The following is a 24,076-nucleotide window of genomic DNA, read 5'->3' on the forward strand; positions in this document are numbered from 1 at the left end:
GTGGCAGCACCGTTGAGCCTAGCACATACAGGTGGATGGCAGCCCAGGCTGGGCTCAGGAGGTGTGAGTGGAGGTGTGAGTGGAGGTCTGTGCATGGTACATTCCAGCCCAGGGCATGTGGTCTGAGGCTATGTAGTGGTTTTAACTGCTTAGGTGTTTGTGGTAAGTGCATCACAGGGTGGGATGCGCGGCTCTGCCATAGAGAATCCCAGTCTCAGTTAGAGCTCACACCCTCTGCCCCTGGCTTGGACAACAGGGAGCCATCCCTCCTGAACAGACAGAAGAGCAGGTCCTCTGACACCCAACCTCCCACCTTTTCCATTTAACTCATTAAGAAACTGACTTCCATGCTAGTGACACAACTTTATTTATGTTGATTTCTTTGGAACAGCTTTGCTGCCACTTTCTTTAGACAGTGCTTTACATTTTAAACTTGAATGAAGTCCTAATACAGAGTCCTTATTCTCACTGCCCTGCACCAACTCTTCTATTTAATTTTAATGCCATTTGACGTAAACATTTTTGATATAAGTTTTTCCCCAGTACAAGCAATTGCAATTTATTCTGACCTTGTATTGTAATGACCATTTTGTAACTGTTACATTGCTGTAAAGTTCTCTAAAGCAAGCTACATATGCCTTTGCTATGGGATTGTGCATTATTAGCAACTAAAAGTCAGTATGTTTGTGACTTATAGAAACACCATCCTTTCTTTTTCTGCATGGTTTCACTCTGATTTTTTTAAAATTTTTGATATTTGAAATAGCCTGTTTCTTTGTGACAACTGCACAAACACTGATCCGAGATGGGGATGAGGGACAAAACCCAATCCTTTACCATTGCCAGGAATTTTTGGCAGGGGAAATCAAACATTTTACACAAATTTGCATAAGGCAGAGAATTGTCAGCAACAATCTCGATCATTAGATTAGGATCTGGAATGCTGTGGTTGTCTGAATCAGAGCTGAATCATGCATCTGAATGTTTCCCATTAGTAGTATGTCCCTTCAACCCTGCTAGTGAGTCCCAGTTGAACACAGCAAATATAAATTGTGTGCTGTATGTGTTTTGCATCAATGTGTTACATGTGGGAGCTGAATTTCAGCTTCTTCACTGGCTTCAGATTCGGACTTTGCTAGCTTGGAAGATGCTTCCTTAAATTCCTTGTTGACAAAGTAGTAACAAATGGCATCCAGGCAGCAGTTGGTGTTTGCGAGGATGGAGGCGAAGTGAACAAAGTTGCTAATGCTCTGTATTGCCGAGCAGTCGGAGCTGATGGAGTCCATTATGAAGCGGAGGAGATGCCCGAGGTAAAGAGGCAAAAAGCACACAATGAACACAGCCATGTTTGCAGACATGACGTAGACAGCCTTCCTGGTTAGCTTTTCATTGTGACAGTTTTCATTCCTCTTTCTCATGAGTTCTGCAATGGTTCGTACGGAGCAGTAACTTAAGATGACCAGCGGTATGAAAAACCCCGTAATAATGGTACACAGCGTGATCACCGAGGGCGTCACAGAAGATTTCTCAAAGCAAAAGTCATCTTGGCTTCGGTCCTCTAAGCTTTTAATGAGGGAAGTCTCACAGATGATGATTATCCAAAGAAATCCAGAGGCAAAAGCTGCCTTCAGAGGTGACCTCAGTGCCTTGGATCTCAAAGGATACTTGATTGCAAGATACCTATCAGCAGCTATGAAGGTGATGATACCGATGCTCATAAAGCGGTTCATGAAATAGCCACCTTCCAGAACCAGGCACCATGCATCTACCTTCAGGTGCTGGAACTGGGACAAAGTTTTAAATGGCAAAGTGAAGAGCAGCAAGCAGTCAGCCACAGCCAAGTTGACCATGTATACTGTGGTTTCTGTCCATTTGCTGAGTTTGCAACAGAACACCCACAGCACCAACACATTCAGCACAATGCCCAAAACCAAAACTGGGATGTAAACACACAGCTGGACAAGCGAAAATACTTCGTAGGCTGTGATATTGCAGCTGCTGTGGTTCATTTTGGGCGTATCAAAAGGTACAGTTCCTGCAAAAGCAAATAAAGCCTTTTTCAAGGGAGGTTCTGGACTGAATCAGTGATTAATACTAATTGAGAGAGTTCAGGGCTTTACCAGCCATGAAAACCTGACAATTGAGATGGCTGTGCATGGCTGGGTGTAGGGTACCTGGTGGGAAGAAGAGGAACAGGGACACAAGCTTGATCAGTTGTGAAGGAGAGAAAAACGTGGATTCTCCCTGGGTCCCGTGCGGGGAAGACTACTCCTGGAGGATGGCAGGGAAAAGAGTTTGGGCCCCTATTTTGGCTCAGAATTGGATCAGGCAGCAGCAGATATCCTGCAGCAAGGAGTTATGTGAGCCATTGCAAACATTTAATAATGGAAAGGGGATGCCTAAACCCAGCTCTCATCCCTTCCCTTATAGCAGGGCTCAGTGCAAGCCAGCCGGAGTCCTCACAGCTTAAAATGTTCCAGGAGATGTGTAGCAGAAGGACAGCTGTCCTCTCCTTCAGTCCTGAGATGTCTCTGCATCACTTCTCATTAGTGATACGAGCAATTATTTGTATACCTCTTATTAGTATATCTCTCACTAGTTTCATCTGCCATCGAATCCTGTACTCAGAGGTCTGCAGTGAGAATCGGAGAACCCTCACTGCCTTTCAAGGATTGTCAAAGCCGGTCTTTATCCCAGAAGTATTACATCAAACTGCCACAATTCCAAGACAAAAGAAACTCACTGATGCCATGGCAGGAATGTGATCAGCAGCCATGTGAAAGAAATAAGCTGTGTTTGGTCTAGTGGGTGGTTTCCTCACCTTGGATCTAAGGGCAATATTGCTGTTTGCCCTCCAGCTTTGGAGGAGTTAGTGCAGAAGCACTTTCCAGGTGCAACAGTTCATGGACAGAAAAGACCCAGGATGACATGTCTTTGGGTTTCCCCTGCAAGGGAAGTGTGGCTACATGGGTGAAGGTTCCTGGGTCTCAAAAGCATCCCCAGCGAGCAAACCATTAAGGCAGTGCTGCAGCATTTATGTGCATCTGTGGCTCGTGGTTAGCCTTGAAAATCATGCAGCAGAAGAATCATGCCAGGAGACCTCTGAAGAGGTGAGGGAATGTGGTACAGCAGATAGCTGCAGAAGCTCTGTCCTCTGGACATGAGAAATGCATTACGAGCCCATAAGATACAAGGGAACATCATAACAGGGAGACCTAGCAAAGGCTGAGACAGCCCTTAAGCATCCAAAAACATGTCAGATGTGGTCAGTATCAAAATGATACTTTGAAAATACATTGGCTCCAGCCCTCTCTTTCTCCATCACTGTTCTGGTGTCCCACCATGGCTGGGGAAAGGTGATGCCTTGCAGAATTCAAGTAACCTTGTCAGTAAATAGCCAACAGAATTACCTGTTCTCTTGCTGTCCTTGGAGAGAGCGAGTTCCTCCAGCCCAGGCGTGGAGCGCTGTGCAGGCACGATGAGCAGTGCTCCTTGCACATGACCAGGAAGGTGTCCTGTGATAACCAATTTCTGGTGGCTGTGAGAGCAGCAACAGTGCCTGAGGAAGCACCCGTACCCCTCCTGAACATTTCCCCAGGGTAGAGCTTCCTCTGTCAGCACTGGTGTGGCTTGTACCACCTCCTGTTGACTGAGGAGCCTGCGAAAGTCCTGCAGTGAGGTGAAAGGCTTGTCTGCTGTGCATCCCTGCAACAGTTCCTCCAGTGATGGAATGACTTCAGGTTTTTCCTTTGCTTTACTTTCCATTGCCTGATGTCTCAGTGGGCAATGCCTGTTGACCCTCCTTGCCCAACAGACTGTGCTTGGAGGGGACCCATCGCCCTGGAAAGGTCCTGAGGTCTTCTCTCTGCCTTCCAGAGTGCCAGCCCTGTTGGGATTGGAACAGGAGTGGCTTCTGTTGCCACACTGGCTGAGCCCTGGGACAGAACAGCCCTAATAGGCCCCCAGTCCTGCAGCTGTTGGAGAGGTGAGGGCAGTGGTTTGCAGGCAGTTTTGTGATTGTTAACAAGTGTTTCACTCTGAATCACGGTAGTTCTTTTGTCTTCCATAGTTCTTCTCAGCCAACAATTCTGAGAAAACGTGGCACCATGACCCTGTGACCTGCTGGCTTTGTGACTGTTCTGTGTCTGCAGGCACCTGCTGCCCAGGGGCTGCTCTTGGGCTCCCCGTGGCAGCATACTTACCAGAAAAGCTGACAAGTTGATCAATGAGCTTAAAGGTCCTGATATTAGTGCCTTGAATTGCTGTCTTAGGCAAATGTATTTCCCCTTTCCACTTTTCGGGTCATCTTAGACAAGCTTCTGGAGTATTTCTGCACTGTCTGTCTGCACATCACAAGCCAGCCCTTGAGAATAATTCCGTGCCAATGTACAGCCAGTGTAGAGCTTACCTTGCAAACCCCCTTTCTTTGGGGTGGCTTCTTGGTGAATGCTTACAAGTAGTTACTGACATATTAATGTGCCCAGCTCATTGATCCCCAACCAACAACATTCTTATGTCATGGTCCTTGTTGGTACTTTAGTTTTCAAAGTCATCCAGCTTCTGGGTTGTGATAGCTTCATCACTGTATAGAAAACTTTGCATCATCCTCAAGTGTTGTTCACACACTCCTCTTGTCTATGCCCAGGCAATCACTAGTGGTATAAACCATGAGCAGTCAAAATCAAGCTTGGAGGGGCTCAGCTCATAACACCTCTCCAGTGTGATGGTTCCCATCCAGAGCTTGGTGCTGTGGTTGCCAGATGAGGGTCTCATCAGCCCAGTGAGGTCTCAAGAGAGGGACAAGCCATGTCACCAGGCACAAAGCAGCTGGCTGTGAGCAGCAGGTTCATCAGGATGTGTCAAAGCAAACTCAACACCAGCTACCAGTAGGCAAAGCTAGGATGAAGTGCTGTCCGTGGAGAACTTACATGTCTCCTGCTGAGGCTTTTGGGTCTCTGCCTGATTCCTGGCCACCGCTGCATCACGGTCCCCATCATTCTCTCCAGCTCGTCTTCCCATCAGCCACCCTCATCTGCAGCTGCTCACGGTCCCCTCCTTCCATGCAGTCACAGGTTTCATCACCCCTGCCATGGACCAATGATGCTCACTTGGTATTTCCCCTGTCTCTGCAGTTTTCAGCCTGTCTCAATGCCTGTGAGTGCTGTCACCGTGTGGCGCAGTGGAGATGACACTTGTGCTGCGTTCTCACTTCCCTGCTGGCAGCTCTTGGGCAGGGTATTCCGGGGCCCAAGAGCACTGCAGAGCACTGGTGCCTGTACAGGCTGCAGCGCTGCCTGCAACAAGCTCCAAAGGACCTTGCGCTGACACCAGAATCCACCCCATTGTGCCTGGAAAAGTGCTTTTCTTAATGAAAGTAGCCAGTGGGGCAAAATATTTCTGTAAGGTAAAGAACCACTGGTACAGCCTGCTGACAGACAGATTGATGGGCTCCTGCCTCCTTTCCCTGCCAGGGAAAATCTCCATGCTCCCTGCATCCCAGAGACTGTGTCCTGTATACCTGCAGCTGCTGGTATATCACAGTGGGGCAGAGCCTCTGGCAAGATGGGAGGGGTACTGGGACCACCTCCACACATGGGAGAGGGACACAGGACTCTGGGCCACCCTGCAGCACCTGGGCTCTGCAGTGCCTCTGCCCCGTGTGTGGTTTGTTTCCCGGTTTTCTCACGGCAAGATGGGATGGCGCAACATCTTGACCAAAAGAGAACTGCGGGGCTCAGAGCAAAACGTCAGTGTTATTTTTAGCATGGATAGCCTGTGAAATGGCAGTGTGAGGCTAAGCACACCAATCTCACACAGTGCCCAGCCCTGCCTGTTGGGGCCGTTTCCCCTTTCCCCTTCCTCAGCACCGCACGGAACTGCCTGTGGCAGAAAACGCTGTCAGGGCTCTCTGTGCTGCAGCCCTCCCCACACTCCTGCAGCAGCAGGGACCAGCTGTGTATCTGTGCACACACACTGGGCAGGGCATGGAAAAGCCCGTGCTTCCCAGCTGCCTGACGCTGCTTCAGTGCTTGTGGCGTTCCCTGGAGGCTGCCGGGCAGTGCTACCACTGGAACAGCTGTGCTGCGCCAAGGAAACAAAGCCAGAGATACCTCCAACACCTGAAAGCAGCACCCAGCCCACAGCTCCCCAGTATGTGTCCTTCAGTCCCCTGGAGCTCAAACCTCTGGTAAGACCTCAGGTTTCAGGCCTGCCCAAATGCCACCAAAGAGCAAAATACTGTCTTATGCCAGCCCCTGCCTTCCATGCATAGGAGGGCCAAAAATGCTATATCCGATGGCTACTCGCTCACATAAAAGCAAGATTCTGAATTACTTTGTAGCCTTTTCCTTGTGTTTTTGTTTGGTTTTTTTTTCTCTCAAGCCTGAAGTGGAAACCATTATTAGCATTTTTTTCTTTTAAGGGACAGGAAAGTTGTATCTTGCAGAAATGTTGGTAAAATGCAGTGATTCAGCCTTGCTGCTTGGGGCAGCTGATGGACTTTGGCAGCTGTGGCTGGTCCCCACTATCATTTCCCAGACTCTTGCGCTAGGAAATGGAGAAGATTTGGGGATAAGCATGTCGCCATCCTCCTGGACTGCTACTGGATGGTGGCCATTAGTTTGTTGTGGCCCAGCATCTGATAACTCATCTGTTCCATTTACTGGGAGCTCTCAGGGAGCTGAGGATTTGTTCAGACTGAAGGAGGATGCCAGAAACCCATCCTAAACTTGACATATAAACCAGATAATAATTTTTGTTCAAGGTAGAACATACATCTTCAGATAATCAGAAAGTTCCTTGCCCATCTTTGGGTTTCACTGTTAAGTACCCTGCTGTAAGGCAGATCTTATATCTTGGAAAAAAGTCTTTTTTCCCAATCTCTAGTATAGGTTTCGCATTAGTAGAGGACTTTGATGTATAACGGTAATAAATGAATATTTATTTATAGATATATTACTGTGACACACCTTTATTTTCACTTGCAAATGTATGGATTTTTTTGTTTTCATACATTCAGTGAAAACAGCAGAAAATATTATGTAACGATGACAGGGATTGAGAAGTCAACTAATTTCCCCTTTACAATGAGAAAAAGGAACACTTACACTAAACCACGAGGCCTTTATGTGAGGCCACATGTATAAAAGCATTGCTGTTCTGTATTTCAGAGTGGATGACCTATTTGGAGCCCCTTGGAAACTGAACAAGTTCTCCTTGTCAACTGGGAGAAAACATGAGCATTACTGGATCTGCAAAAAAAAGCACATTGTTTGCTTTCTAGATTAACAGTAGGTTAACAGCTTGATATGAATCTTCATCTCTTTTTTCAAAATAATAAAAAATTTCATAGTAATCTTTTTGGAACATGCATTCATTATAAGCAACGAGATGCAAGGTCCCAGAAGGGAATCCCAGATCCAAAAATGTTTTTGAACGCCCTTTGTGCTGTTTCTGAAGTGGAAGTCCTTTTCCTTGCTGAACACCACTTGCCTGGATAGTAAGTGGTGTCTGTCAAGAAGCCTCTTGCTCTCTGGGGGTAGTTAATTGCAACACATTTGTTGATGGCTACAAGGATGACAAGACTCACACATCTCCCTAAGGAATAGATGGTTGTTAAGATCAGGCACTATTTGTCTCCCATATCTTTTCCTGTCTTTGAAAAGAGAATTTAGAAGGCAGAACAAGGGCTAAACAGTGTGCAATGATTAAATTGGTCACATACACAGGCCACTTGCTCTGTTTGCAGTGAAATACCAGTAATGCCAGAGCATTAAAAAATACACCAGTAAAGAAAATTGGGACATAAATTATCAGCTGAATGACCTAAGTAGTTTCATCTGGTTTTACGGCACAGTGGCTCACTGCAGCTTCCACCGCATTGTCTGCCAAAGAACTGACATAAAGCAGGTGGATGTAATGCTTGGATACGGGATACTTTCTGTGCTGGGAATAGTCCTTTGTGTGTTTATTTGACCAAAGTCTAGTCAGTGGTTTCAGACTGTGATCTGAACAAGTGTCACTACATGGTGACAGACTTGTAGGGGAACTTTATGTCAGTTGTCACCAAGGAAGTTAATTGCCTCTAAGTTTAAATGAGCTGAATATGAGCTTGCAGTCCCAGGAGGAAATTTTTTAGAGGTTTGCAAGTCAGAAGACACTGAAAGTGAAGGACCATGAAGCCAACCAAGACAAGCTGTCACCAGGAGGCGCCTGGAGCTGCGATGCAACGATGCAAGACAGTAGTCAGAGCTGGAGTCAAGTCACTGAGGACAGCAGGACAAAATTCAAGTTAACATCAGACCCTTTGGAGGGTCTGCACATATGCCTATTCCTACAATAATTGCAAATACTGTAGGTGGTTCCTATTCCCTGTGCCTGAAAACTTCATGGCACTTAACACCTGCCGTGCACTACACTTCGTTTATGCCATCACTTGATCCGTGGGTGGCTGTGACTCTTCGCTTTGGTTCATCTTGGACCTCATAAATATACACTTGGGGAACATACAAGAAAACTCTGGAAATTCCTTGGCTGCAAAATAATAGCAAAATGCATCCAAACAGCAGTTACAATTTGCTAAGCATGCAGAGATCTTAACATAGGTTGTAACTCCCGAGAGCAGAGAAGAAGCTCCAGCAACTTGCAATGCAAACCTCAAGAGCAGTGTGATGTAGAGAGGTGAGAAACAGGCAGTGAACACACACAAATTCACAGAAACAATGTGCACAGCCTTCTGGAGTAATTTTGTTTCATGAGGGTTCATGGCCATCTTCTTTTTTAGACATCTGATGACTTGTACTGAGCAAAAAATCACAATCCCTAAAGGAATAAAATACCCACAGATACTGGAGAATAATGAGAAATACATAGGTTGACTAGATTTTCTACGAAAGCAGCAACCTTCCCGGTCACTGTGAAGTTGTGGATACAAATTGGAAACAATTATCAGTGTTATCCAAAGAAAGCCACAGATGGAAGCTGATTTCCGTGGGGATCGAAGAATCTTTGCTTTTAGAGGGAACTTGATTGCAATGTATCGATCAATCGCAATCAGGGTGATGATAAGGATGCTCATAGGCATGTTTGTAAAATAGATGTTTTGTATGGCAAAACACAGCCGGTCTATGGGATGTTTGTACTTGGTAAAATACAGCAGGAAAGGCAGCGTGAAGAGCAGGAAACTGTCTGCGATGATGAGGTTGATCATGTACACCTTGGTCTCGCTCCACCTCTTGAGTTTGCAGCAGAAGACCCAGAAGGCAATTGTGTTCAGTGGGATCCCCAAAGTGAGCACTGGGATGTAGACAACCAACTGAAATAGCACAATGCCACGCTCCACTTCAGTGCAGTTGCTCATGTTGGGCCGTCTCTGCAAGGAGAGAGTGCAGGCATGAGACTGAGCTTGGCGACTGGGCTGGGTCCTGAGGCAGGGCCCCCCTCTCATGGCCCTGCAGCTCCTCGTGTCCCTGCATTGCTTATGTAGGCAGCCTCTGGAGGGGTTCAGTGGCTCATCAGCACCATCAGTCCCTCAGCCATCCAAGTCACACTGTCACTCACTGCCAGCTAAGACAAAAACACAGAGACAGCCCTCTCTTGTAGCTGTTGTAGGGTTAAGCCTGCCTCACCCTCCCTCCAGTCCTGGTAGGAACAGTTTGGGTCACAGCAAGGCAGAATGGTAATTTTTGTGGTCCCTTACCTTCACCTCCACTGTGGTTGTTAGAGCCACTGGCTTTAGGGCAGCCCACACCAGAGCTGGGCAGTGTTCCCCATTTGCCCTCTACAGCGCTTGCTTTGCTGCTGAAGCCACCCCATGGGTTTGCTCTGGGTCTTGCCAGGCCTGAGAACATCCTCAGGGCTTGAGCCCTTCCACCTGTGGGGTAGCTCAGGTGGCTTTGCTCCCAGGGGCAGTGGGAATGCTGCTGCAGGCTGCCCCCGAGCACAAATCCACTCCTCTGCTGGGGAGGAACAGCTCAGCAGGGGTACCACTGGCCCTAGCAGTGAAAGAAGGGAAAGTGAGCACATGTGTCTGATCTCAGCCTTCAAAGGTAGGAAGACAAAATTTTGCCATGTCAGGAAACATGAATCTGAGAACTTAGACTATCTCCTGCTCTTCCGTTAAATATTTCAGGGCATTCGCCACCAGCAAGGAGAATGAATCAGACTGTCTCCGCAGCTCAAAAAGGAAGTGTTTACAATGAGCCAGGCATGGAAAATGCTCAGATTCCTACAATCTGTCACAAATACATTGCCTTATAAGTCAGCAGCTTCTAAACATGTATATGTAATTTGTAGAGAAAATACATGATTGCATGAAGTAAGTGAACTGTTTTTAGTGTCCAAGATTGGGAGACAGATCTGGCAATCCCAGAGGGAAGCACAACACCTGCCCTAACACCAGAACTGGTACAGGAACACTGAACCACAGGTGTACAGTCATTTTTAGGGTGGAATTTATGGAGAAACTAACATACAGCTAGTGCCCTAGTGCTCTTGGGCTTTCAGCCTCATAGGTTTTGGCCACTCTGTGGTTTCAGCCTACCCTGAAGCTGTTCCCCGGCAGCCTGCTGTGGTCACCTTGCAGTGAAAAAGCCACTCTGCCTGCATACCCCTGGCCTGAGGAACAGCTAAGCCCACTGGGCCGGACATCCCAACCCCACTGAGTCCCCCATTTAAGGACAGAGCTGCTGGCACCTCCCAAGGCTGCGTGCTTGGGGCCAGGTGTCCCCACACTTGAGGAGACAGCATGGTAAGAAGCACTAATGGGAAACCGCAGCAAGGGGCAAGGACCCCCCTGAATGGAATGTAGCTGCAGAACAGTGAGGCAGAACAGCTGTGAAAGCAGGAGGAAACCAAGGCACCCGCTGCTGACTGACCCACCCTTATGTTGGCTAGCAGGAGCCTTGGCAGGAGGTGAGAAAGCACACCCTGAAGGGCCGAGCTGAGCACACTGCCACGTACCGGTGTAGGGCAATTAAAAGCCTTTACCTGCTCCCTGTGAGGCCGACAGGTGGGTTGGGTCCTCAGAAAGGCTGCAGGGTACACGCAGTGTCTCGGCAGGGAAGGAGATCCGTGGCGGCCGCAGGTGTCGGTGCGGGGCACAGCTGTCCCGGGGCCGGCTGCCACAGCCCGGCAGCGCTGCGACCCAGCAATGAACTCGTGCGCTCTACAAGCGCTTCATTTATCATCTGCATTTCTGGCAGATTCAGAGTCTCTGGTGCCCTCTGTTGTCCCGCTTCCAGCAGCTCAATGCTTCACCGCCAGTTTTTCCACCCAGAGTGCACTCCCCCACCTCGCCTCACACAAGCCGGCAATTAAAACTTAATATTTTCAGTCGTGGGAAAACAATTTCTGAAATAAAACCCATAATGGTTGCAAATTGCCCTTCTGGCAGCAGAAGGTTCCCCAGGGAGCCCGGCAGGCTGTGCAGCCTCTGGTGCGGTTGCAGAGGGTGCCCCGGGCGGGGACAGTGACCTTTCCGAGGGGGCAATCGGTGCTTGTGCACCCCGTGACAGTGAGCCCAGAGATCCAGCTTGCTGCTCTTCGGTGTCTTTACAAGCAAGGTGACAGATATTTTGGGCTGGCTCCCCCTCTGCACAGCAGCCAGGAGCGTAACACTGCTCATCAGCATAGCTGGGAAGCCAGGGCTGGTAATGACCGTCACTGCCCACCAGGCATGGGCAAGACACACTAGTGTGGCAGTGAGGTGCTGGGACCTTTAGGAACATGGTTAGGAGCATGCCCCAGTGGTATTTCACAGACATTTTGATGTTTTTTTGCTGTCCACTGGCTACAGCAGTTGCAGTCCCATCTCTGTGAGCCAGCTGACAGGAGCCAAGCTGACTCCCTCAGGATTTGTCCCATTAGCTCTTGTCTTTGGAGCTGTTGTGGTTTGACACTGGCCAAATGCCAGGCACCTACGACAGCTGCTCACTCGCCCTCCCCTGCCACAGCTGGGCAGAGGAGAGGAAAATTTAACAAAAGGTTCCTGAGCCTGAGATAAGGACCAGGAGAAAACACTGCAAGGGCAAAACAGGCTCATCTTACAGATACAAAGTGAGTTTATTACTAACAAAATCAGAGGAGGATAATAAGAAGTAAAATAAGCCCTTAAAAACACCTTTTCTTCCCCCAACACCTCCCTTCTTCCCACCAACAGTGCAGGGGAGAGGGCATGGGTGTTTTGGTCAGTTTGTCACCCGAGGTTTTCTTCCAGTGCTCAGGGAGAGGAGTCCTTCCCTGTGAGCCCGTGGGGTCCCTCCCACGGCAGACAGTTCTCCCTGAACTTCTCCAGCGTGGCTCCAATCTCAGGAGCAGCAGTCCTCCCAAAACTGCTGCAACGTGAGTCCCTCCTATGGGCAACAGTCCTCCCAAAACTGCTGTGGTGTGGGTCACTCTTCCACGGAGTGCAGTGCTCCAAGGACAGGCTGCTCCAGCCTGGGAGCAGGGTCCCCTCTCTCCACCGAGTCTCCTACTGGATCACAGCCTCCTCCAGGCATCCACCCCCTCCAGCACGGGCACCTCCCCCAGGCTCTGATCTCTGCATCCCTGAAGATCTCCATGTGCTGCAGGTGGATCTCTGTATCCCCCCTGGATCCCCATGGGCTGCGGGTGGATCTCTGCATCCCTGAGGATCTCCATGGGCTGCAGGGGCACAGCTGCTCCACCATGGTCTCACCAGAGCCTGCAGAGGAATCTCAGCTCCGGCACCTGGAGCATCTTCTCCCCCTCCTTCCCCGCTGACCTTGGTGTCTCCCTGTTGTTTCCCTCACATGCTCTCACCTCCTCCTCTTCTCTGGCTAGAAAAACACTGTGTCCCACTTTGCTTTGATTTTCCTCTTAGATATGCTATCACAGAGGTGCTACCATCACCTCTCATTTGCCCAGCCTTGGCCAGCAGCATGTCCATCTTCAGAGCCATCAGGAATTGGCTCTGCTGGACATGGTGGAAGCTTCTAGCAGCCTCTCACAGAAGCCACCTCTGTGGCCCCCTGCTACCAAAAACCAGGCCCTGCAAAACCAACACAGGAGCTCATGGTCTCAGAGATGACAACAGCAGATTGAGTACTAGCTGTGGGCTCACAGAGTACTAGCTGAGGGCAGAGGTAGGTCACAGGGGAAAATGTGTTTGTGGGCAGGAAGGACTCTCCCACACTGTCTGGTGGCATGCTCTCAGAATTGCTGGGGCAGAGCTCAGTGCCATTTTTGAGATTTTTCAGTATTCAGAAAGAAAAAAAGCCCAGTTCTAGGGAGTATTTATCCACTTCCACTCTCCTCTGACTTTTTTAGGTTGCTGGCTCATGGAAAAATACACTTCCCTAAAGGAAATGATAGGGGTGTCAGTATGGGCAGGCTTTGGAAACCCAGCCCCAGCTGGGTTCAGCTGGGGGATGATATTCTGAGCCTGGGCTGTGGTGAACCTGGGGGCTGGCCTGATGCCACAACACAAAACCAGGGAAGAGCAGTGCAAGGGTGGCAAATGCCGAGGCAGCAGTAAAAGAGCCTTCCTGTGGGTGGGAGGGACAGGGACGGCTGCCCTGAGGAGGTGTCTCTGTGCCAGGGCTCAGCAGTGCAGCTGGAGGGGAGCTGGCAGGAGGACCCAGCTCTGAAATCTGGACTTTGTGCCTTTATGGCATTGGACAAGTGTTGCTTTCATCCCAAAAGTGTTCCTTCACACCTATCTGACCTGTTGAGTTGAAGGGCAAGGAGGTCAGGACAGCATAGGCTGTTTTGTAGGGACGTGTACTTAGTACTATGCCAGAACCACCTGAACACCCACCCAACCCAGCCTGCCAAAGGAATAGGATAAATATAAACCAAAGTATTTTAATAATGCAAACAGCCTGAAATACTTAATGAGGTAAAATATGGTATATGCATTTTTACATGTTGGCGAGAAGGATCAATAGATTTTAGCTGCAGAATGAACTAAAACAAGACGCTCACCTGTCTTCCTGTAAGAGTAACAAGTAGGTGCTGGAGGGTGGAATGGAGGCATGTTAACAGCTAGTGATCACTTTTACACATCTCTGTGACCTATTTGTTTAACAGAAACATAGAGTAGAAATTGTAGTTAGTAACGCTAAACCTAACAAAGAGCTTGCTAGAGAAACAGAGCAATAGTTATCCCAGCAGCCCTGAAGCTGAAGTATTTCCTCTTGCAGATGTGGGGAGGTGTGGGTTAGGGGGATTTTGTTCCCCTTTTTCCTTTAGCAAGTCTGTATCTGCAAGGGGTGGGTTGCATCTGTTTTTTGAGTGCTGGGTTTGGGCAGTAGAAAGGCTTCATGGAACTCCCTGGTGACAAAGTAGTAGCAGACACTATCGAGGCAGCAGTTGGACGTGGCAACGCACCTCATCACGGAGGAGAAGTTGTTCACGACACGGAGCAGGAAACAGGTAGCTCCAACGCTCTCCATGATGAACCTGGCAAGTACCCCAAGGTAGGCTGGCAGGAAACATATTAGAAATACAATCAGATTTGCATAAATAATGTGTACGGCTTTCTGGATTGATTTCTCCTCCGGTGAATTCTTGTTCAGATGTTTCTTGAGGTTCCTGATGACTTCTGTGGAGCAAAAGGTCAAGATTGCTAATGGGAGAGTAAAAACGAAGAAAATGGCCAGGAGGCTGAGAGCAGCAGGCATGGGGGTGTGGGTCTGGAAGCAGAGAGCTGTGTGTCTCTGCCAGAGCTGGACGGTGGCACTGATTATCACCAAGACCCACAGAAGCCCACAGAGGAGGGCAGCCTTTGATGGGGACCTGAAGGTCCTGGCTTTCAAGGGGTGCTTTATGGCAATGTATCGATCAATGGAGATAAATGAAATGATGTAGATGCTCACTAGCATGTTGATAAAATACATCGTCTCTACAAACCGGCAGAGCTCCCCTCGGGCTGACTTACTCCAGAGCAGATAAATCATGGAAGGCAAGGTGCAGATGACAGAGAAATCTGCAATGACTAAATTGATTACATACACCCTGGTTTCTGTCCACTTCTTCATCTTGCAGAAAAACACCCAGAAGGCAAGGATATTAAATAGTGCTCCAAAAAAGAAAATGAGGCTATAAAGAGCAAATTCAGTGAGGCGAACATGGTGATGCAGTTCTAGATTTGTGGTGCTGCAGTTGTTGGACACGTTCATTGTCCTGAGTTACAGATGTTGTAAGATGTTCTGAGACCTGAAATGGGAAAAGACATGGTAAGACCTCTTAGTAGCTGTAAGAAAAGCACATATAAGTACATATGTCCTTTGTTAAAAATGTGAATTTGAGCTTTACAGAGCTGTCTTTCTCAGTCAGCCTGTGCCATCCTTTGGCATCCTTTGTCAAGCTCTGTTCATGTTCACTCAGTTTATGAGTATCTCAGGGTACACTTCCAATAGGACATGGCAGACAGTCTTTATTAAACAGGGAAATCTTGAAGTGTGTGAGGGCAGGAGGCAACATGGCACTTAAAAGAGCCCCCATAGGTAGTGTGCACATCCTGTGACAATGGGAACACTAATTCCTTAAGCCAGGCTGTGCAGATGAAGTAAAATTACCCTTAGCTTGGTGTTAAGCTTGGCAGGGATTGCACCAACCAAAACTAAAGCCCAGCACAACCTATGAGCAAAAGCTCTTCTGTCAGTTCTGCTGGCTTTGGATTCAGATTGGGGGTGAAGGGCTGGGAGTGCACAGCAGATGTCAATTGATAGGCATCCTCATGCTCTGGCTCTAATTGAAGGTTTCTGAGCCTTTGGACCACCTTGTGAACCTGGAGCTCCTTCTCCAAGCTGAGGAAAACAGCTGAATCTGTGTTCCTGCTTTCCCAAAAGCATGCTAGGAATCGTGAGGGAGAGTGAGGTATGCTGCTCTCCACCTCACCAAGAGGGGAATGGGAGATGGAAGGATTAACTTGATTTTAAGCCCATTTGTTCCAGGAGAGAGTATGAGTCTGCAGATGCAAAGCAGAAAGACACATGTAAAAGAGGGAACACCACTGCAGAACAAGGAGCTCGCTGTTAAGGGCTGTGTTGGATGGCTCCTGCTTCAGGCAGGCATCCAGCCACCCTCAGAAATCCATGGTATAGGTAGTAGCTATTGAGCCTCTGTCACACTGGCTGCAAGATGTTTTGCAAGAGTATTAGTTGTGTGAAGAGTGTGAGCTCATGGGCTGATAAAAATCATCTTTTGTCAGACCCCATCCTGTGCAAAGTGGCTTCATGTGACATGCCCATGGAACAATTCTCTGAACTGGTGATTCTGAGTATCTGTCACTGGATTTCTGCTTGCATCTAGACACACTTCGGAAAAAAAAAAACAACCTTTCAATGTAAAATAAGTTTTTTACCACTCTAACAGGAGAGTGAAGTGGGAAGGGACACCATGTCTGCCTGGTTAAGCAGTTACTTGCCTCCACCAGCAATGCAGACCTTGTGGCCAGTTGGTGAGGGCACTGCCTGCAAATCAGAATTCAGTTCTGAAGTGACTGAAAAATACACAAATAACTCACTTGGTGGGGGGATATGTAAGTGGCTTGGGCAATAGCAGACACTAAGGTGACTGCTGCACAGATCTCTCTCCCAGTTCTTGTATGCTGAGGTCTGGGTTTCCCAGCAGAGGCTTGCTGCTCACTGCCTGTACCCTGGGAGGAAGGCGACACTCTTCCCCTGTGGAAAACCTCTCTGAACTATGGTAAGTAGCAGCAGGGAACTGCCACTGGTGATGGTCACGAACTGCACGAGGCAGAAGTCTGACAGCTGCACTGGTGCCCAGGTTTCTTTCCGCTGCTCTGGGATGCAATGCCAGCAGCAATGCTGGTCTGCAATGCCAGCAGCAGCCTCTGCAGAGGAACAACACAGGCAAACCACACTGCTGGGCTCTGCAGCATGAGAGGGCTCTGGCCAGTGCTGCCTTTGGAGCTGCAGACCTGGCAACCTGGCCCAATGCAGCTCCCAGCAGCAGGGCTCACAAGTGCTCCAGGCCACAAGGCAGTCCAGAGGCTGGGAGAAGGATGGAGGAAACAAGCAGAGGGTTTAAAGCAGGCCAAAAGCACTGATAGGGGATATTCAACAACAAAAAATCTTTAAAGAGATGCAGCTTGACAAGCTAGCATATCCTGTGGCTGCTGGAAATGCTTAACTGGGGTAGATGAAATGCCTGCAGCATCAGAGGGGCTAGGCAGCAACTTACAGCTGTGACAAAAGGATGGAGACAGCTGTGAAACTTGCTGCTGGAAGACCAGGAATAGACTGGGGCTCAACGGACAAGGTCACCAGTACTGTGCAGGGTGTCCTGCTTTTCCCACCATAGGCTGGGGAGATCTGGTCAGCAGCTGTCCCCCAGCATAGAAGCTGGTGACCATGTGGGGAGGAAGGCCAGGGCTGGTTTCCTCCAGCAGCTCAAGAAGCAGGAGGCTTCTGCCAGTCCCCAAACAGAGAGGCTGGAGGAAGAGATGGAAGGCAGAGGCTGAAGGTGCAGTGGATGTTGCAGCAGCACTGTGGTGGTTGCATCCCGTGCTTTTCCAGTGGGAAAGCAGCTGTGCTGAAGAGAGAGTCTTACACATAAAATCCTCTTCTTTCCTTCTGGGGGGAGCTCAAAACTGAGCAGGCACCAAGGGCTGAAGGGTGAATATGGTGGGTGAAATGGCTAAGGACAGCATGGGAGCCATGGTGGGCGAGGGAAGGAACCTGGAACTGAGCAGAGGGAGAGCAAGAAGGAAAATGGGGGTGAAGTTGGGTACAGCACAACACCTTCTGCATCAACTGCCCTCAGACCTGCCACCTCCATGGCAACAGCCCTGATTGTCACCAACATTCCTATAAATGGAATGGGCAGCTCTCAGCAAATATTTAATGAAGATGCAGCACAGGTATGAGAATAGGCCTGGACAGGGCAGTACTTCCCAGAGGTGTTAATGTACCCACAGCACTGCTGGCAGGCCCTGGGCAGGTGCATGGCCAGAAAGAATGAGCAGGCAAACTGCCCCCGTGGCAGAGGAGACCCAGGGGAGGGCCCTGCCATGGTACTGAAGTGAGGAGCTTTTCCTCTCTGTTTCCAAATAGCATAAAGAAATCTGCAAACTGCCTGCCCCAACTTTGCTGCTGTTGTTCACACCTCTCTCAAATGCAGGGATCTAAGGCACAGCACTTTTTTCTCTTCTTTTTTGAAACTTGTGTTCTTTCAGGCTTATCTATCACTGCCTCCCTTGAAAACTTTAATGTGGTCACCTTAACCATGATCTGCTTTGATAGATGCTGGAAGGGGATCTCTTAGGCAAAAAAAAATCTCTTAGAATCACTAATTTCCCATGTTGGGATGAATTAACTTCCAGTTCTCAGCTGTTGTGATATTCCAGATAAAGTACCCAGTGAATACCTTGGCTTAAGAACAGAAACTGAAAGGGTCAGAGATCACAACCCACCCCATGGACTCCTGCATCGCAGGGACCTCACTGCCCTGCAGAAATCACACTCAAAGCCTCCTCTGCCTCCCCCCAAGCACAGCAGGACCCTGATTAGCAGTTCACAGCCAGCAAGAGAGGAGGGAACAAAGTGATCTTACCTGCAGATTTAATGTGACAAAGTCAGCAGCAGGTGCCACCCAAGGCAGGGCACGCAGGGTCTGTGCAGCCACACAGCCTGGGCAAGATGAGCGGGGCCGGTCGGTGGGGCTGGAGGACGGGCACAGGCTACCTGTGCAAGGCAGGTGCCTGGCACCAACAACTCCCTGGTACTTGAGGGTTTCCATAGCACCTCCTCCTCCTGCGTAAGAGCAGATTTCACATCAGTTAGGCTTTGAATGCCAATCTCCTAGCCAAATCAACGGTGGCAATACTTTATGTGAGCTCTAGCGCCTCACCACTTGGCACTTTCTAAAAGGATGTGTTCTACGGCTAACTGTGATGCTCAGCAACGGGGGATTTGAAATGCTGTGCTGAAGTCTAAGCTAAGTAAAGCCAGGAAGGTGCAATATCTGGTCTGGATCGCCCCATGCAGCTAGAGGTATTCCTGAGTGTTGAGTTGTGCTTGCACAGCTCTGGGCATGGAAGTGGGCACATGGAGCAGCTTGGCAAGTCGTGTAGGCTCTCTCTAGGCTGCAGAAAGCCTCCCCAACCCTCCTCAAGTGCTGCACTCAAATGGTCCCTTGGGTTGAGTTTGGTGCCTGGGGCATGGATGGAGCAGGAGAGGGTCATGCTGGGGCCAGCATTAGGACTCTGGCCTGGACTCCTCTTTGAGCACAGGTACAGCCAAACCATCGGAGAGCTTCAGCTGGCAACTAAACCAAGGCCTTGGCATCTCACACGGGTGGCAAAGAGCTTCACTTGTTAAAGTCTGCATTGGCAGAAGTGGAGGGGGCAGACAGAGCTGTAAGCCCCAGAGGGCTCAGTGATGGGCTGTTTAATTGGTGTCAGTAATCAGCGTGCTCTAAAGCTAGTGGGGACTGCCTCGCTGCACACTCAGCCTCCGTACCTGGGCAGCTGTTGCACTGCTTTGTTGCAGTGATGCACATGGTGGTTGGCTGCTCTTCAATTAGCACGATGGGTGCTCTCCTGGCTATGGGAGCTGTGAGAGAAGAGAAGCTGGCTCGAGCTCAGGCTCTCAGGCACTGGTGTGGTGAGTGAAGGATGGCAGGATGCCAGCATGGCCTGCGTGTCCCTGGCTCAGGAGGCACCAGGTGGCACCAAGCAAAGGAAGCACTGCAGCACAGCTGTCAAATGAGGCTGTGCAGGGGAGAGGACCAGGAACAGGATCCTGGAGATAAGACCCACTCGCTCTGCTCCACCACAAGGCTTATGCAGCTTGCAGCCATCCTGTACCCACAGAGATGTGCGTGCTGATCACAGCCCTCAGGAGGCAAACAGGCATCCAAAGTCCTGGGTGTGCCTGTCACGGGAGGAAAAGTCAGTGTGTAAGGCAGGAGCCACGTCAAATATCTCTGAACCACATGCTGATAAGACCCTCAGATAGCATCTGGCATTTGTAAGGTGCTGTGGAGGAAGAGGGCAGTGACATGAAATGCTGCAGTGGCTCTTCGGGTCACAGTGTCAAAGAGGGACAGGAGAGTCACTGCAGGTGTTCAGGGGCAGGAAAGACCTGTGTGAAGAGAGCCACAAAGCAAAGGTGGTCAGAGCTGTTTGCCTGTGATAGCTGCAGCTGCATTTGCCAGAGAGGCTGTGAGTTATTTTTGAGTTAGAGCCCACGGTGATGGCCTTGTTCACGATCACTGAGGCTTGAAGGAATCTCTTGAGGTTTCCACCAACCCTTTGCTCAGAGCCATTGTCTGAGGCCATGTCCAGTTTGTTTTTGAATAGTTTGAAGGATATCTCCACACATTCCCTGGGCAACCTGTTCTAGTGCTTGATCATTCTGAGACTGAACTTTTTTTATCTCTAAACAGACTTACCTGTATTTCAGTTTGTGCCTTTTGCCTCTTGCCCTCTCAGCAGTGTCAGGGAGAAGGCAGGAGGCAAAAGGCACAAGCTGAAATATAGGAAAGTCTGTTTAAACATAAAAAAAAGTTTACTCTCTGCCATTAGGTGTTTATACACATGGATCAGATCCTTGAGAGACTTCTCTTCTCCAGGCTGAATAGTCTCAGCTCTTTCAGTTTCTCCTTATACAGGAGATATTCCAGTCCCTTACTCATCTTTGTGGCTCTTCCCTAGACCTGCCCCAATAAGTCCATGTCTTTCTTGTACTGGGGGCCAGCACTGGACCCAGTGAAAGTGATAGACTGAGATAGTCTCACCAGGGCTGGGCAGAGAGGCAGAGTACACCTCCCTTGAGCTGCTGGTGGTGCTCATTCTCAAGCAGCCCCAGATGCCTCTGCTTCCATGGCACACTGCTGGCTCACAATCAGTTTCATTTCCTCCTGGAGCCCAGGTTCTTCTCTGCCAAGCTGCTTTTGCAGCTGGTCAGCCCCAGGCTGTACAGATGTATGGAGTCATTCCTCCTCAGCTGCAGGAATCGTAGGGACTGACTGTCTTGCAGTTCTCTGGATGCTCTTTCCTGCCTTTCCTGAAGGGTGGGTGACATTTGAGGAAGACAGCAGTGCCGAAGGGAAGAGCACACCATGAGTGTCAGCTCACATGCAGACCTGGCTGTAAAAGGTGAGGAGATGAGCAGCAGTGGAAAATTGCTTTGTGCTACCATGATCTGCAGGGGCTGCAGTTGGTGGTGGGGACTAAAAAGTGCCAGTGCCAGAAGGAGATGGAACTCAACCTGTGGAGGAGAGAGGAGGGAAGGAGCAGTGCTCCATGGCAGGGAGGGGGAGGGGCAGGTTAGAACAGCTGATTTGGAGGTGGTGACCTAGGAAAGAGCCCCAAAGAGGGGTGTGAACCAGGAGATTGAGGTGGCTGGAGGAGAAGACCATGGATGTGGGACAGGGATGGATACAGGCTGGCCGTACTGTCCAGACTGATGAGCTCCACCACTGGAAGGGGCCAGGGGACACAAAGACATGGCAGTAGAGGACCTCTCTGGGATGGTGGCAGTCAAGCAGCACTGGGGGAAGGTCAGTCTGTGACAGTGGCACCAGCCTGCAGCAGTGTGTAGCCTGGACAGAAGGATTCATTCCCCCATGGAAGACAGGAGCAGGCTGCTCGTGCTGGGTCTTCCTGAGCACCTGGCATTTTTCACCTGTCTTCTACCAAATCTCAGTGCTGGAAGATGCTAAACTGATCCAGATTATATCTGTTTGTGTTTTGCTAAAATACGGTACACTAAGTAGGACTAAACAAAGTGGGTTTGGTTGTGGTGTGAAACAGGGGCAATGCCTTCGTGGGATGCTGCAAACCTTTACAAGCCAGCCTGGGCAACCTTTGAAGGTACCACCTTTTCCATGACAGCAAGGCAAAAGCACTCTTAAACTTGGTTTGGGTTTTTATTCCCCTTCCCCTCCCTCAATCATGAACATCTCCTTCCTACATAATCAGTTTGAAAGGTCACTTTGTTATGCAATCCTCTGGGTTTGGAAGGACTTCGCCTTCATTAATATTCCAGATTCAAAGCTTAATTTATTTACAGTTTACGTTCATATGTCCAAGAAGGAGGAAAACAGAGATGGGCTAAGGATGGCAGTGTTTGTAGAGCCAGCCATGCTTTATTCAGGGTGGGCTACAGCAGTACCCCACTCATACAATGCTGTACAAATACATCCCACAGGTGCCCCTGCTTGGAGTGAATTTTATGTATGACCAGCACATACTGGACCAAATCCTTGGCGCTCTTCAGGCTGCCCTCCAGCCTATCCAGCCTCATTACATTGATGCTATAGACTCACATCACTGATTTCCTGAGATGAAAAACTCCTTTTGCTCTCTCTCTCTCCCTCTCTAAGAATCATTTTGTTTCTGGGTGCCCTGTGCTTGAGTGGAGGTAACTAATGTTTCAAGAGCTCCATGAGATTTTTTTTCATCACTTTCCCTCAACCACAAGACACTCAAAAAAAAAAAAAAAAAAAAAGGGTTTGCTAATGGGAAGCAACAGAGGAGAGTGGAAGTAGGTCTGGTAATTGTAACCCATGCTCTGACCTTGTCTAATCCCAGGAAAGCAAATCAATTTATCCTTGGCTTTCACCAGAAGTCTGTAATTTGCCTGTAGTTATCCTCCCCATTTCTGCATTTGGTCAGAGGCACTTTCAGCCTGGGAGGAGCATCACTCCTGCAGTGTAGTACGTACGAGTGTTAGAGGCTTTTGCTTATACCTTTGGGCTTTGCCTCTAGGACTGCTTTGTTCTTAGTCTTCTAAGCATTACTAGCATAGATTAGGCTGAAATGTGTATATACTGGTTTCCTGAAATAAAAGTGTTCCTAAAACTCACTGGACTCATCACCCTTCTTCCTCCTGCTCATTTTTCCACTTGTCTTCTAAACCCCATTGCATTTTGTTTTTCGTAAGTGTGGATGAGAACGAGCAGCTTAGCTCAGAGGTTTTTCCCCTTCAGAAGTGTCTCCATTGCCCCATGTGGGGGCATTTTCTACAGGACACACCCCCAGCCCTTGCCTCTGCATCCAGCCCTGCAAAGGGGGGGCCTGGCACCACTGCTGCTGTCCCCTTGTCCCCAGAGCAGGGGGTGGCTGCCAGCACACCCCCAGCCTTCCTGGGTGCTGAGGTGGCTGGTGGCTCCAGCACAGCACTGCTCACGGGGTGAGCAGACCTGGAGCACCACAGGCACACACCATAGCATAGGGAAAGAGCCCAGAGCTAATGATGCAGGGCCATTTTCTCATCTTCAGCCACCCCTCAGGGTCCCACGGCCTCAAGTGTTCCTGCCTTTATGAACATACCCTGCCACCCAGACCAAATACATTATTAAAGTGGGAAAACTTCCGCTGCAGGAGGCAGGAAAATCATCAGAGGGTCTGCAGAGGTACGAGGAGGAAGAGTGCTCCATAAACATCCACTTTTCAGAAAGAAAACTATCCCATCATTTAAGAACTAGAAATAACCTGGCAAAGGAGAGGTGATAAATTAGATTCAAATGTGTCTCACCTCATTTGGAAAGGTGATGATGAATCTGTACCAAAAAGATGTTGTTACACCAGACTTACTTCCATTTCCTGAAACTGAAAGCAAATTTAGAAATACATTTTAATAATAACTTCAAAAAATAGAAATTTAGGAATAGCTCGTTCACCCTTTGATTCAGTATTTCCAGAAGGCAAATGAGCTAACTGACTAGAAAGGGAGGTTTTGCAGAGAATAATCATGCCAAGGAATTACATTTTGATTTCTTCTTCATTACTGCAACCCACCCTTTTACTGAAACCCACCCTTTTTTTTCTGCTGGAGAGATGGGCCACACAAAGAAAGGCCACAGAGCAGCACGAACAAGCAAAATTCAGTGTGGCAGGCTGGTGAGAGATACGGTGATGATGGCTGATAAAGCATCTGTGTCACAGCATAGCACGTGGCACTGCTTGCACACAGCCACTGCTGCCTGGCAGGGCTTGGGCTGGGCTCCTCAGCAGCCAAGGGGAGGTGGAAACCTGGAACAGAGTGTTTAGTGGAGGGTCCCTGAAGGACTTGGGCACAAGCTTTACCTCTCCTGCATGAACACTACACCACACGAGCACTGCAAGCACCTGTCCCAGTTC

General features: G+C 49.1%; 3 protein-coding genes across 4 annotated transcripts; all 3 read right to left on the bottom strand.

The window, feature by feature from the left end:
• Positions 1-371: 371 nt before the first annotated feature.
• Positions 372-5,140, bottom strand: LOC104693099 (G-protein coupled receptor 35-like). Its single transcript, XM_010405537.3, has 2 exons — positions 3,411-5,140; positions 372-2,035 (listed from the first exon to the last, which is right to left on the bottom strand). Exons 1-2 carry the CDS (start codon positions 3,763-3,765, stop codon positions 1,074-1,076), a joined length of 1,317 nt encoding a protein of 438 aa, XP_010403839.1. The 5' UTR covers positions 3,766-5,140; the 3' UTR covers positions 372-1,073.
• Positions 5,141-6,786: 1,646 nt separating this feature from the next.
• On the bottom strand, positions 6,787-11,321 carry LOC104693049 (G-protein coupled receptor 35-like). Of its 2 annotated transcripts, XM_019289523.3 has the most exons (3): positions 10,987-11,321; positions 9,698-9,992; positions 6,787-9,370 (listed from the first exon to the last, which is right to left on the bottom strand). In XM_019289523.3, exon 3 carries the CDS (start codon positions 9,356-9,358, stop codon positions 8,423-8,425), a length of 936 nt encoding a protein of 311 aa, XP_019145068.1. In that variant the 5' UTR covers positions 9,359-9,370; positions 9,698-9,992; positions 10,987-11,321; the 3' UTR covers positions 6,787-8,422. The 2 variants fall into 2 exon arrangements, with proteins under 2 accessions (XP_019145068.1, XP_010403738.1); XM_010405436.4 differs by lacking the exon at positions 9,698-9,992 and having other exon boundaries at positions 6,788-9,370.
• A 1,628-nt stretch (positions 11,322-12,949) lies between these two features.
• LOC104693050 (G-protein coupled receptor 35-like) lies at positions 12,950-19,488 on the bottom strand. Its single transcript, XM_039557069.1, has 3 exons — positions 19,449-19,488; positions 18,713-18,740; positions 12,950-15,144 (listed from the first exon to the last, which is right to left on the bottom strand). Exons 1-3 carry the CDS (start codon positions 19,486-19,488, stop codon positions 14,208-14,210), a joined length of 1,005 nt encoding a protein of 334 aa, XP_039413003.1. The 3' UTR covers positions 12,950-14,207.
• Between the last annotated feature and the right edge of the window lie 4,588 nt (positions 19,489-24,076).

The sequence above is a fragment of the Corvus cornix genome, chromosome 9 (assembly GCF_000738735.6).
Source record: "Corvus cornix cornix isolate S_Up_H32 chromosome 9, ASM73873v5, whole genome shotgun sequence".
NCBI lineage: Eukaryota > Metazoa > Chordata > Aves > Passeriformes > Corvidae > Corvus > Corvus cornix.